The sequence below is a fragment of the Pygocentrus nattereri genome, chromosome 23 (genome assembly GCF_015220715.1).
Source record: "Pygocentrus nattereri isolate fPygNat1 chromosome 23, fPygNat1.pri, whole genome shotgun sequence".
Classification (NCBI taxonomy): domain Eukaryota; kingdom Metazoa; phylum Chordata; class Actinopteri; order Characiformes; family Serrasalmidae; genus Pygocentrus; species Pygocentrus nattereri.
Genome location: NC_051233.1, coordinates 14,023,001 through 14,038,405, shown reverse-complemented (window position 1 = coordinate 14,038,405; position 15,405 = coordinate 14,023,001). Strand labels below are relative to the sequence as shown.

General features: G+C 37.6%; 1 protein-coding gene across 1 annotated transcript in view; it reads left to right on the top strand.

The window, feature by feature from the left end:
• cita (citron rho-interacting serine/threonine kinase a) overlaps positions 1-15,405 on the top strand; it is a 149,873-nt gene that overhangs the window by 49,721 nt on the left and 84,747 nt on the right. The window contains exons 10-12 of the mRNA XM_017701679.2: positions 8,798-8,903; positions 12,078-12,221; positions 14,516-14,635. Coding sequence (XP_017557168.1) covers positions 8,798-8,903; positions 12,078-12,221; positions 14,516-14,635 — 370 coding nt within the window. The remainder of the gene's footprint in view (positions 1-8,797; positions 8,904-12,077; positions 12,222-14,515; positions 14,636-15,405) is intronic.

Below are 15,405 nucleotides of genomic sequence, written 5' to 3'. Positions count from 1 at the left end.
CCCTTGCCCCAGGGGTGCTGCTCTCTGCTGGCTAGCTGTCAGTCATGTGGTCAGACCATGAATACACATGAGCTGCTTGGCTTTTGTTTGTTTGTTTAGAAGCTCTACCGCGCAATATCACCCTCTCTAAAACACTCACTTTCTTTTTCTTTCTCTTTTTCTTTCTCTTCTTTCTGAGTCTGTCTTTCTATGTCATTTTTTCTTTCTCTCTCTCTCTAGATTTCTCTGTCTCTCTCTTTCTGTTTTACTCTCCCTTCTCTGCCTTTCTCACGCTATCTATCTATTTATCAATCTATGTTCTGCTCCTTTTTGGATTTCTCTCTCTGTCCCCCTCATTTGCATATAAATGGGAGGAAATTTATATTTCCCCCCTTTTCTCGATATCTCCATCTGTTATGTCTGTCTACATCTACCTGTCTCTGTCTCCCTCTCGGTCTGTATCTCTCCTCCTCTTTTTTCTCTATTTGTATCTTCTGCTCTATTTCAAATCTCTCTTGCTGTTTCCATCCTCCCCTTTCTTTTTTCTCATTTCTCTTCTCCTTTCTCTTTCTCTCTCTTATGTCCTCCTTTCTCTTTTTTGTCTTTCTCCTTTTTCTTGTTTCTCTCTGCCCATTTTCTACTACTTTTTCTTCTTTCTCAATTTTTCCCCCATCTTCTTTCTCTTGCTGTTCTTTTGTCCACTGTTATCTTTTCTGCCTTATTTTTCTTTCCTCTCTACTCCTTCTTCTTAACTTCTCTCCCTGTCTTCTTTCTCTCTATCTTTTCTCCTCCTTTCTCTTCTTCTTTGAATTTATTCTCTCTCTCCCCTTCTTCTCTGTCCTCTTAGCGCTGTCTCTCTCTCTGATTTGTGCATTCTCAGTGCTGCGCTATCAGTAATTGCTCTTGCTGTCATATGTGTGATGGGTGTTGGGATTCTAGGCTGTATTTTTAGAGCTTTTTCATGTGTCACTAGTCACTTCCACAAATCTGATTCATAGCTGACAGAAGTTGCATTGGGGAAAATGGCTTGGTTTTTCTCTCTCTGCTGTTTTGTTTTCATTTATTGAACGCTTTATATTCAAGGCTTTATAGACATAGATTATTAGCTCCCTCTTATTTGATGGGCATGGTCAGTTGGCTCAACTGGATTGATAGTCATCTGTGATGAAGGATGGCCATGCATTCATTTTCTTTTCAAGTCTACAATTCAACATACTGGTAACTTGTAAGCCATTTGTAAACTGCTGCAACAATGAAAATAGGTAGCTGTTATGGATTTTCACTGGCTGTATTAGTTCAAGTGATTGAATCTCTGGTTTGATCTGTATCAGATAATAAGATGACATGCGTGTGTGTTTATATATATATATATATATATATATATATATATATATATATATATATATATATATATATATATATATATGTGTGTGTGTGTGTGTGTGTGTGTGTGTGTGTGTGTGTGTGTGTGTGTCTATATATATATATATATATATATATATATATATATATATATATATATATATATATATATATATATATAATTTTTTTTAAAACACATTAGCTAGATCCAAGCTGGGATGATGAAAGCTGGCACAAGCTTTCTCTGAGATATGTAAAGCCAGACAGATCTCTAACGCAGCGTCATTGTGCAGCTCAATGTTACATCACCTGAGAGGCGCTTGTTTTGACTAGAATTATGCTGAGTAATTGGGGACGTTATATGTAACATTAATATTGGCAAAATAATTTTAAATCTGGAAAAAGAAGTTTTCTTTAGGGACTTTTTTACCTTACAACACTCTGCATGCACTGCTTTGCCATGTATTTTAAAATATATATTTTAGGGCAGAACCTTCTCAAAACTGTCGAAAAACAATATCTCCGGCAACAGGCTGCATATTCATAAACATTTCGTGTTCTAACTTGTGACAGAGCTTTTAGAGGTATTAAACTCTTCAGACATCTGGTTCCTATCACCACTACTGTGAACAAGTTTCTCTAGAACTGAGCATTTCACATTAAACCTGACTGACATCTAGAACATTTATTTATACAGAAAAAGTAGTATGGATCGGCTTTCTAATTATTTGTGTAATCAGAGTTCAAGTGTGGCTGATGTGTGACTTGCATTCCTATTCCTGTGTTTGCTTGTTCAGACAGGTGGTTTGTAGGACAAACTGCAAGGTTCCACAAGGTTCTGGCTTTTGTTAGATCACATTCTTTGCAAGTCAAGCAGATGCAACTGCATCATTCAGAAATCACATTTTCAACAAAAAAGAACAGGAAAACCTGCAGAAATAGCCACTTTTTGCATCAAACTTAAAGGGCTAAGGTGTTAAATGCACCACGTGCTTTGAAAATAGGCCCTTTCACATTTCTTGGTTTATTTTGACATGGAGTAGGAAAAATGGGTTAGGTAAAAGCTTTGAAATATGAAGGAAATGCTGCCAGCTAACGTTACACTGATGGATGTTCATGCTTTAAAGTTGGTGCTGTTCCCAGCTGCTTTCAGTGGAATAATTTTCATTGCTCTCAAAAGCTGCCAGCATTTAAATATCTAGAGTGCATCATGACTAAGCGTGTTTGTGCATATTTACCTTTTTGCCAACTTTATACCAACAAGCTGTTTCACCATTTTCAGCTAACATAGCTAAATGAGCTTTTTGTTTATACTCATTTTCACATTGTTGTGTGTTTGGTGCTTTCCAACCACTCTGGACCTCTCTGTTATTATTGTTATTAACCACTCTGTTATTATTGTTAACGAAAACCATGACAGAAATGAAAGCTAGCAATGAAAAATATACTCCTTAACTGAAATTAAAAAAAATATGAAAACTAAATCAAAACTATAATGCTCACTGCAGTATAAGCAGAAAGTAGTTTCATAGAAAAAAAATAATAATTTTTGTATTGTATAACATCTATTCATGGCTTTATAAAGGTGGGTTCCATATGTGAAGACGCCCAGCAGATGGTGATGTTGCTAAAAATCTTATGGCTCGCAGGACAGCTGAGTGTAATTAGATTTTGTTCTAATTTAGCCATTCTAAATTGGCAAAGCTTGTTGGAAGGAAACAACAGTGTAGTTCGGAGTTACTTTGAATACGATTCTAACAGTGATGGTGGCGTAAGTGGAGCAATTCTGAAAGAGTTTAGTTTTGTCCAACATCATGACCCCAGCGCACATGTCCAATGTTGAGGTCAAGCGCAGCAACCGTTGCTTCAGTGTTTTTAACAACTTGATGGTGAGTGATTAGTAAAAAAATAAAAAATACAACTGTGAAGAATCATAGATAAGAACTGAATGTCAACAAGACTTTTTAAAAAATTAATAATTTAAAAAAAAATTTATTTATTTATTTTAATTAAGCGATTATGCCAAGCAGTTTAAAACACAGGGATCAGCCAGACTCAGTCAAAAACAGCCGTTTACAGGCTTAAAGAGAAAGGCAAAGTGGCTAGAAAGTTAACAGTGTTGATGAATAGAGTTAGCGAGATACTGATTGCTATATGCACACCACAAGAAATATAATTATTTTGGCAGTAGGAAGTATTGTAGCACTCATGCTTGACAGTGAATTTTCAGTTAATGAGTTATTTTCAATACACTTTAATGCAGTGTATAATAATTGTATGTGGAGGACAAAATCATTTCGTACATTATCATGCATTTATATACATCCATTTTTTCCCATTATCTTTGTCAGATACTTCCTGTCATTACAGCTTGCATAATAAATATTAACAACTACAAGTGAAAATACATATAGACAGAGGTCTTATGTTTCATATAGACAGACACTGGGACAAACCGTCCAATCAGGACAGAGCTACTCATCTGGCTCAATGGGCTGTAACCAGAACCTGGCAAGGGTCCTCTACAGCTTGAAGTTTGGGTTTTCGTAATAAAGCGGCAGCTGTTCTGAATGCGCACACACGCACACACATGCGCACACACATGCACACATGCACACACACACATACACACACACTTGCACAAAACGCACAACCCTGATCAGGCTCCATCTTCTGTCAGATTAACATAACTAATTTGCTTCTCTAAAACTACAGACAGCAGAGCCAGGTAACCCACAAGAACACTGCTTTGTGTGTGTGCGCGTGCGTGCATGCATGCATATGTGTAAAATAGGCTCAGGCAGTGATATAAAGCCTCGCTGCATGGATCCATGCCGAGTTGCCAGGGTTAAATGATTTAAGAAGAAAATGACTTATGCCTGTGTTCCTATCTCAGAGGTGCCAAATTGCTTGGTTTAAGGTGATAACATGCTGCTTGTGGGTACAGTTCTGTCTATATCCATATTTACTGTGACAGCTGAAATGCATTTATCTCTCAGAGGTGTCCTCAAGTGGTTCACAAACAATGTGACGAAATGAGCCCCTTTGATAAGAAAATCCTGAGCCGATGCCGATACTTCATATTGCCCTATCTGTCTGTGAATATTGTTATATATGCTCACTTTATTGTATGTTAACAACAATATCAATGACAGGTAATTAAACAGCATTTGCAGTGTTGCTTTTACGAGCTTTCTACGTTTAGCTGCGGTTTTGACTCGAATTTGAAGACACATTAATTTTGGACAAATGAATCCATCACTCTAGCAACACATTGTAAACTGATAATTGCAAACAGAGATAATTCATACTGTTAGTACTAATACTATTAGTTGATCAGGCTGGGTGACTTGGCCATGACACACTTTTCTACATCGTTATATTGGTAATTGCAATGCCATGAAAAAGTACTTGTTCCTAACTGCCGTCTTTATATGTAACAGCTGCAGCCTACCACTTCCTATAACTGGTCATCAGTCTCTCACATCACTGAGGAGAAACTCTTCATTGCCAAGTTGTTTTTATTCTGACATGTTGAAGGGCTTTCGATCTTGAACTGCCCTCTTAAAGTCCTGCCATAGCATCTTATCAGGGGTCAAGTCAGGACAAGACTACTCCAAAACCTTAATTTTGTTTCTTTTGAGACACTCAGTTTCTGGGTTGATGACTGAACATTCTACTGCAGAAGAGCTGAATTTCTGCTCCATTATTGCTGGAGTGGCAAAGCATCCACACATCATCACACTACCACCACCATGTTTTACTTTTAAAAGTTCCACTTTCTACTCAACAGTCCACAAAACCATATTCCAAAAACCTTGGGTTTCATGAAGGTGTATTTTGGCAAATGTGAGGCAGTTTTCCTCTTCGTTAGCAGTGATTTTTCAGCTTGCAGCTTTCCCATGGATGCACTTTTTACTCAGGCTCTTTCTAATGAAGGAGTTATGGACACTGATCTTATCTAAGGTGAGCAAGGCCTGTAGGTGTTTAGATATACATCACTATTCTTTTGTGGCTTCTTGGTGAGTTGTCGCTGTGCTCTTGGAAGAGTTTACACACAAATATAAACATATTACAGCAGTATGATTATTGCCAAAAATAAGTAAACTGAAAGACAATATTGTGTTGATGCAATGTTTTATTCATCTGCAAGTGGTTAAAATTTGAATCTATTTAAATTCAGTGCATTGTTTTTCCAGTGCATTATTGGGTTGAAGAACAGAGAGGTATTACAATATTTGATGTAGATATTTATTGTCATCACTTTATGGCCCTGGCCTGCATTGATCCTTGTCAGAAAATGGTCTAGAGGCTTTAGAGGTTTTACACACACTTTACCCCAGACACACTTAAAAGCCTAAAGTGCTGAGCCTGCTTCTGAGGTGGTTAGGATGAATAGCCAGGCAGTAGCACTTACTGAAAAACAGAGTGTGCTGGTCATCCATCGGTTCAAATCTTAAATCTGCCCTAATTGGAAAATGCTTTAAATGGCTGAATGTTCAGCTTCCATGCTTAAAAGTCCACATATATGCTCCGTAAAGTCTGCACTCTAAATGACCGTGGAATGTGTTAAATGGTTTAAAAACTGCCCAGGGCAGGCTCTGACTGAGTGATTCAGTTATTTAAGGCTCCTGCAGAGAGGGGAATAAGAATTAGACAAAAACAGGGCTGCAGTGGTCAAGTATGCAGAATTGGGTTCCTCTTGTTAAAATAAACTTTTGAAAAGTTTGGTAATTGTTTCTGTGCAAATGAGTAATTAAACTAATTTAATGCTCTTCTGGGGACATAAGTTATAATACCATTTTATAATGTCTCTCTCTGTCTCGCTCTCTGTCTAGCATTCACACATGTTAACAAACGTTAATATCAACAGTGATTTCACACTCTGTCCCATGAGTGTCTCTCTCTCTCTCTCTCTCTCTCTCTCTCTCTGTAGTGTGATTAGCGCTTTAGCTTTCTCCTTGTACAGCCTGATGACTCCCTCCCTCATTTACTCTCTCACACATCATCTTTCACTTGGTTTCCCTCTCCATCTTTTCCCTCCTCAGCAGTTACGGTGGTAAGGAGTAATGGAGGGATGAAAGAGAGAATAAATGGTCTTTGGCAGGGAGGACAGTGAGAGTGGTAGCCATGTTTATCATGTAAGCTGACTGTGGACACTGTGATATTGTTATCAATAGGAATGCATTGTTATATCTTATCAATAAGCAATCCCTTGTTTAAATTTTTAAAACATTATACAAGTTCATAAGTATGGTTGTCACAGTCCTTATATTTTAGCAGAGTAATTGTTATAAAAGTAATTGTGATTAATGATTTGTTTATTTGTTCATTCCCTTATTAGCCGTCTTGCTTCCTTGCTGTGTTTACTAGGTAACTAACACTGTTTGTGCTGTGAAAAGTGATGCACTATGCTCATACAAAATGTTTACAGCTGCACAGAACCATACGAGAGTTGAGCGAAGCAAAATGTTTTCCTTGAGATTGAAAATACATGCAAAAAAGCTTACATGATAAAAACATTAGAATTAGCTTCATAGCTAAGAAATAAGCAAATTTCATAAATCATTTGTCTTAGACGTGTGTCTTGTTATATCTCTGAGTGTCACACTCCAGCAGAGTTTAGTAAATATCATTGATCATGGTGTCAGTAGTAGCTACTTTCAGGATTTCCTCCTGGCTTGGTTGAAGGACAAGGCCGCAACACCCCACTGCTGAGTGATACAGCTGACTGACAGAGGCACTTCGCAGATGGCTAGTGGGCTGCTATGCTAAAGGCTAAATCAAGGCTATCAATGCTATCATTACACAGAGAGTCTGGTGGTTTCTTACGCTTTACCCGATTAATGACTTACCTTTAATCAAACTGTAAATACAATGCGGTAGACAAGTGATCACTGAAATAAGCCTGGCTCAACCATTCAGGTAAGCGTCTCCTGTTGGCGTGTTTTCTCTATGAAAAGTGCCAGTATGGCACAGATATGGCATGGGTATCAGTGCAACACTAATAAAATGATTGAAATCCCTTTAGTTGGGGAAAATAACTGTACCATATTCTAATGCAGTACACACACATTCACATCTAGGAGCAATATAGTGTCTCCAATTGGCCTGGCTAAATGTCTTTGGTCTGCGGAAGGAAACCCACGCAGACACAGGGAGAACTCCACACAGGAAAGGTCCTGTTCATTGACTCTGTACACATTGTGTTGGCTCCAGCCTTTTTCTGATATTATTGTATTTCAGAACATTAGATTAGGACTATAAAAATTTACCTTTCCCCAGGAAACACTCATTTAAGACACACAGTTGGATCTTAAGAGTATTGTTGTATTGAGAGTACATTGTGAATGTGTGAACAAAAATGTACCTGCATAGCACCTTCTTTCTGACAATGTATGGATTAGCCTGTTAGCTTATTAGATCATATTTTTGTGTTGCACCATGGTCTTGGAGAAACTTTGTTTTGTTTCACTGTGTACTTCTGTATGTAGCTGAAATGACAATAAATCCTCTTGAACCTGAGCTCATTTGAAGAGGCAGCTTCTATTACAATTTTTTTTTATTTCCCACGGCTATTTTTGAGAAATTTTAATGCGTTCAAATTTTTCTGTGTGCTGCTAATATTTTAAGCCTAAGTCTGTTTCATATCTGAATAATTGATTTGTAATTCTTAGGTTTACCTGAATGTCAAAATTAGTTAGAATGCACATTTGCAGTCTGCATTTATTGAAAGACGCAGGCATCAGTTAGCACTTCTTTGTTTTTCTTTCAGCCTAGAGTACTTAATTTAGAGCAGTGGTCCCCAACCCTGGCTCTGGAGATGAACCATCCTGCAGAGTCTAGTTTCAGCCAAGATCTGAAACATCTGCTACAGCTAATTAACTTTTTTAGAAGTCCCTGATTGGCTGAATCAGATGCGTTAGTGTTGGGTAAGGAGAATGCAGTATTTTAGATGCAGTTTGGATATAAACTCTGTAGAAAAGGGTTGGTGACTACTATTTTAGAGTTCCTAGACTTTTTAGGTTTATTTGGAGACTCACTCACAGTATTTGAATTCTGCAGTATACACAGATTTTGTAGGATCCCTTTGTAGTTTAATATCTCTGGGTTTCGGTTTTCTATTCTGAGATGTTTTTGAACGTGAACCAAAATCTCTCCCTTCGGATGCAAATTGTTTAAGAAGTCAGTAATGTTCACAAATTGTGATCAAACCACTGTTGAGCTACTGTGGATTATGAATGGCAAGTAAAGAGGCTCCACTTTGTGTTTGATGAATAATGAATTCAGAGCAAGATCAAATGCAGATGGAAAGTGTGGATTGACTGTGTGTGTGTGTGTCTTTGACTTTATTTTTTTTCTGATTTTCCATCATGGTGTGTTTCATGGTGCTAATTTGAGACTAAAATAATTTGTGTAATTGTTTTAACTGTCCTCTTTGTCTCTGTGGTTTTAGATCAGTGGCGGCAGGCCTCAACTCTCCGGCCAAGACCAACTCCATGGAAAAAAAACTGCACCTCAAAAGCAAAGAACTTCAAGACACCCAAGACAAATGTCACAAGGTAGGATTACTCTTCAGTGGCCTGTGTGTGTGTGTGTGTGTGGGTGTGGGTGTGTGGGTGTGTGTGTGGGTGTGGGTGTGTGTGTACAAAAAAAGTAATCCGCAATTTACAAAAATAGTGCATCATCAGTAATTAGTTGGAAATTTATTTTCAGAAAATACCTTGATAGATACACATATCATTATGCATTTCAACATGTTTTGGTGTATGTTTGTTATATTTGTGTACATGTGTATATACATTTATTAAATTTCCAGTTAAAATGGTGATTAAGTACAAGGTCTTCATTTTTTAGGAGACGTATCTGAGGAGATTAGATATAAGACAATCCACTTGCATATAAGGGGAGTGTTTGCATGAAAAAAAACAAACTAGTTTTTCAAAACATTATTAACAGATAGAGAGAAAGTTAGACACCTGTCACTCATGCAAGACCTGGTAAGCCACTAAAATTCTTACCATCTGATAAGCTGCATTTTCACCTTTGAGAGAAAGGAGAAAATCAAGCTCCACTCTTGCTCAAGATATAAAATCCACCAGCATTTCTGATCCATCTGTCCACTGGGAGAAGACAACTCAGTGCTATGGGTCTGACAGGATGTGTAGCTGTCCCGACGTTTTTACTGAAAAAAGAAAAAATGCAAATCAAACAAAGAAGCTCCTGGTCTTCTCAGAACAATGGACTGGCAAGCCCAAAGTCCAAACCTATTTGACATCATGTGTTTGGGATTAATTGGATTGTGAGAAGCAGAAAGTGCAGTGCAATTTTAAGAGTGTACTTTGGAGGTGTGGAAAAATATCACTGCAGATTTTGTTGAAAAAATAAAAGTTGAAAAAAAGTGGAAGCCATAATAAAAGCAAAGAATTAACTTTATGTTTATATTTATTTGTGCACATTTTTGTTTGTTTTCTGTTTTTTTTTTTAACACTGAATGTTCTTATGGCTGTTTTCACTGAATTAAATAATTAAAAGTCAGGTCGGTGCTTTTGCACATTGCTGTATGCATAGTTTGCTTTTCAGCTAAGATTATTTTTTATTGTTTGGCCATTTTTATGAACTCTGCAGTTAACGGTCAGCACTATACATGCTGAATGTATCAGTTTCTGTACGGTAAAGGTCATTGATGATGACGGCCCAAGTGTTACATTTTTTTTGAGCTCCCATGTGAAATAGTCAAAGATTTTTCAAAGAAGCTGTGAGTGCGCAGCGAGAATAAATTTCTCCCTGCATTTTTCATGTTAATTCACTGTGTAATTACTGTTCGTTTAAACCTATAAAGGAGTAATGGGATTCCTAGCCTTCCTTTTTGGAGCCCACAGTCGATCCGACCTTCAATTTTATTAATAGCCTCAATTAATTGATCGATTTTCACAGCACAGTTTAATTAGTAGCCAAGTTGCCTTCTGTATGTATCCTTACACTGGTCTTCATGTTCATGAGTGCTGGCATCAGTCAGTGCTTGTGTGCGTTACTTGACAAAAGACCCCTGGTACCTACTGCTTCCACTGGATTCAAAATTTTTCTATATTGTTATCTTAACATAAATACTGAACTTTTTTGAGACCTACTAAAAAGTCTGCAGAACTTTGAGGAACACAAGAACTCAGAACTTTAATCTTGCTTGTTGTGGTGAATTCTGCCAGTAGATGTGGTGAGGATCATAGGTTTTTCTTTTGTTGTAGGTGCTCCCAGGCAAACTACTCTGGTATGAGGGAGAAGTTCTGTCCTTTCCATTTTAGGGGTGGTAGGGGCTGATCTATGGGTGGGTGAAAGAAGAAAGAAAATCTGTTCACTTAGCGGTCATCTTAACATTGCCACTGGGCAGTTATTTCCAGTCTAACAAGACCAAGCTCCTTTCACTTTGAATGTGTGGAAGAGACCATACTACTAGAAAGTCAAGGCCAAATTACAATTTCAAAAAGAATTGGTAAAATCTGACATCTGAAATCTCATTCAGGCTACTGTGCTTGCGCAGATCTCCAGAACAAGGGGGGCTTTACCCAGAGCCAAAAAGACTGGCTCTTTTTTATTTAAAGGCAGAACCTGTAAACAGACACCATGTTGAGCGCTATAACCTTTCCAATTCTTTTCCCTATCAGTGAGCTGTATTCTCCTTTATAATGTCTCTGGTACAAGATATAGCTGCATCATTGCCTGTGGTATGTCATATTGTAACTTGCACAGCTTTTAAAAGAAATTAAATAGTCTTTGTCCCTGTACAGAGGTGTTGTAGTGTGGCAAAGAAATAATAGTCAAAGCAAAAAAATCCACAGAATACTGCAGTAGGGGTTTTTAGAAACACTGTTTTTGTAATTGGTATTTGTATGCAAGCTAATAGTTAAAATTAAAGCAGACATAATTGTGAAGTGTTGGAAGTGGATATATTTACTATAAATGCAGAGAAATTTTGGCAACCAGAATTTTTTTTTGCTGAAAATGAATACAAAAATTAAATAGTACAAATTTATATTGCAAATAGGCCAACATTAGTTTTAAAATTTTTTTTTTTTTTTTTTTTTTTTTTTTTTTTTTTTTAAACCCGATTTTCTCCCTAATTTAGTCGTCCTCAGTTCCACCCACTACTTAGGACTCCCCCAATCACACGTTACTACCAGTGCTAGGAGGGTGAAGGCTAACATAGGCTCGAGACCTGTGAAACCAACCACCGCTTCTTTTCGAACTGCCTACATGAGTCCACCTTTATTGGGGAAGTGCTTGTGATAGTGTTTATAGTTTTATTTCTATAATCATTTTTTCAGGTATCTCCCCATTTTAGTCATAGCTGATTCCACTTAGAAGGCTTAGACAGCTGCACCACTTGAGAACCCTTGTGCCACATGCCATATGAATTTTGGTTTTGCGACATTTTAATGTATGTATATGTGAATATAGCTTTGTTGCTTTTCATATTTTTATTATTTATGTGAATAAAGCTGGCCTGTCACTTTCAGTTATCTTATTAACCAAGTGTACTACCAATTCTTATGACCTTTATCGAGTAATCAGACATTTTAAACAGTGCCAAACAATAATGAACTCAATCATAAAAAATAACCATGTATATTTTATGAATAATACCAGAGAACATCATGGGCGGTAACCTAAGAAACAGTTTAAAAGAGCGTTGCTGTAAAATGCATTTAGATCTGGTGCTTGTGTTTGTGGCGGCACAGATGGAGCAGGAGATTTCACGCTTCCAGCGTAAGATGACGGACCTGGAGTCGGTGCTCCAGCAGAAAGATGTGGAGCTCAAAGCCTCAGAGACACAAAGGAGCATCCTAGAGCAGGACCTCGCCACCTATATCACCGAATGCAGTGTGAGTGCCTTCAACTCTATCACATTCAGCTTTCCGTGATTTACCTAGGTTTACTTTTGCGTTAAGCTGCTTAGAGTTCTCATCTACAGCACCAATCAAAAGTTTGGACACCTCTGATTGAATCTGTGTGTAATCTCAAAGGAATTTTGATGGGATGCATCTATACCACATTTTTCAGGGCAAGTTAGAGTACATTTTAAGTACTTGCCGATACAGAGTCTAATACTGTGTAACTTCAAATTAAGTAGTTGCTAGTGTAAATGAGTACATTGTACCTTAACAGGTAAATCATTACAATCTAGCTGATTTTGACATTTATTAGCTGGCAATGCTAACTTGAGTTACCTTGGATCGAGTAGCATTGCAGTGGAAAAGAGTTTTTTCTTCCACATCAGAAAAACGCTTCTGTTCTGCTGTAAGTAAAGTATGTTTCATAGTTTTGATCTGTCTCTTTCAACAACAGTCTCTGTAGCACAGTGAAACCAGCAATCGCAACCATGGAGCTAATTTGTCGAGTCTTCTAAAGCCAGATATTCACAGTGTGATTTTAGAAATTTTGTTTTTTGGTATCTCACACTGTACGTTTGAACAGACTGTCATGTATGGACCAAGCTTATGATTTATACATAGTATGACATGCTTCGTCTGATTGGCATGCTATGTGAAATGCAGCCTTTACAGACACTTCTGTCTAGATAGTTATTGAAAAGCTGTTTCATTCGAAAGAACACACTGAACCTGAGTACTGAACAAACTAAACTAAAAGCAGGTGGTGATGTACACAGTCAGACAGCACTGTCTCTCCTCAACTTTACAGAGACAATAAAATGAATCACTATATTAAAGTTTATACTTCGTAAGTCTTTTTCTACTTTGGTTCTGCCAGTCATTTTTTAAATCCTGTTTTGCTAGCCTACATGCATACCACGGTATCGGGGAAGTGGTTGTGATAGTGTTTTTTTTTCTTTACTCCTTATTCTTAAATAATAATTGTTCCATCCTATCCACCGCAGAGAGAGCAAGGCCAATTGTGTTTTCTTTTGGTCACTTGGTCATGGGTGGCTGTTGCTTCACCAGGGACTGAACTCTGTTTTCTGATGATCGGGCCAAGGCTTGTTGATGATGGTTCTTCTTGACGTTTGTGCCACTTGAGAGCCCTTATGTTTGTGTGTGCTGTCTGGCATATGCCAAGGCAGAATGTTAAAAGTGACCTTTGTATCCGACTGCCACGGTGTCAGAAACATTTAAATGTGTGTGCAGACCCTTGTAAACTGCTAGCTTGCGTCATTTTTTCATTAGCGGTGCGGTGTAGACTAGGCTTATGTCACAATGTATCTTATGGTATCAGATGTTAGTATCAGAAGTAAATGAGCATGGTATGGCTGACACCTGCTGCCAGTGTAAGCATTGATACATCACTACTAAAGACCTATGCTTAAGTGCTTGGATTGTGCTTCAAAGAGAAACATATATAGTCATGTTCAGTGTAGCATTGTTGGAGAAATGAATTCTGTGCAAACACAAAACACATCACAGTGACATTTGTGTTAAAGAACTTTGGGTGTGTGCATGTCCATGTTTTTCAAGGCCTAATGCTCGTGGATGATGCTGATAATTACTATTCCTATTACTTGCCATGTGCAGTATCAAACAGCAGCTCCCAAATGTCCAGGCCATTTCTTTAGGCTTACTAACAGTGAAGCACGTTAAGCTAGTAGTCTTGGTATGGTATGGTAGTACTCTTGAACAAATGTTTAGAAGGTTTCATGATATACAAAATGTGTAATTTAAAAAATTGAAGAAGAAGATTTATTGTTATTTATTTATTCATTTATTTATTTTATCACTTTTTGATCATACTTTAATTGTTTTGGCGTCTTCACTATTAATTTAAATGTGGAACACAGTGCGTAGAAAATAAGAATAAATAACTGAACCTCTGACTGGTACTGTATATTAGTGCTTTATTTGTGATGAAGGAATAGTATGCCGTGCTTGGTCTAAATCCATCAGTAAATATATTTATCAAGCCAGGGCAATGCATATATGCTTTATCTCTAGCTGCAGTGAGGGCTATGTGAAGACCCCATTTATTATTTTATATCTAACATTATCTCACTGAAGCTCAAATGTGTGTAGTACAGATCAATAGATATGATGCCCTGTGTCGATGGTCTGTGACAGAGGTGCCTTTAGGAAGACTTATTGTATTGTGTCCTCCTTTGCATCATCGAATATGACAGTTGTCCTGTCTCTGCATAATTGTGTTTGTTTTTGTGTGTGTGTGTGTGTAGAGCTTGAAACGCAGCTTGGAACAGGCTCGCGTGGAAGTCTCTCAGGAGGATGACAAGGCTCTGCAGCTGCTCCACGACATCCGCGAGCAGAGCAACAAGCTGCAGGAGATTAAAGAGCAGGTGGAGTGTGCTATTACACAACATCATTACACAACTTTATCATGCACAAAAATTATTACATTATATCACATCCAGATATCACCGGCCAATATATTGTTTGCTAATAAATAATCTTTTTTTTTTCCACCTGATATTGAATTTACAGCCGATAATCACAACTAAGAATAGAAGAAGTTGACAGTATATGTCAAGTGTAACACTCCTATACCAGAAAGAAATTTTCACAAGATTCCTTAAACAAGACGTTGAGATTAAGTAATGTAAAACTTTAATAAGTTAATTAAATTCAGTTTCTTAACCTTTTATTGTATCAGCACAGAAATGCTATATTGACACATCCCTTGAGAGCACAAGCTCACACAACATCATAACAGCCTCACACAACCTCGGAACACATCAGAATATAATGACATATAACGCAAGAGTAAACACATTACAGAGCAGTACATTTCTACAACCATTATAACACAGCTCAATAACACAGCCTTCCAAAACCTCATTTCATACCATCATAACACACCCTCACATAGCACAGTAACACAGCCTCCCACAAACTCAAAACACATCATAACAAAGCCTCACACAACCTCATTACACACCATCATAACACATGCTCTCACAGCATAATAACACAGCCTCCCATAACCTCAAAACACATCATAACACAACCTCAAAACACATATAACAGCCTCACACAACCTCAAAACACATCATGACTCGCCTCACGCAACCTTAAAACACATAACGGTCTGACATAACCAAAACACAGC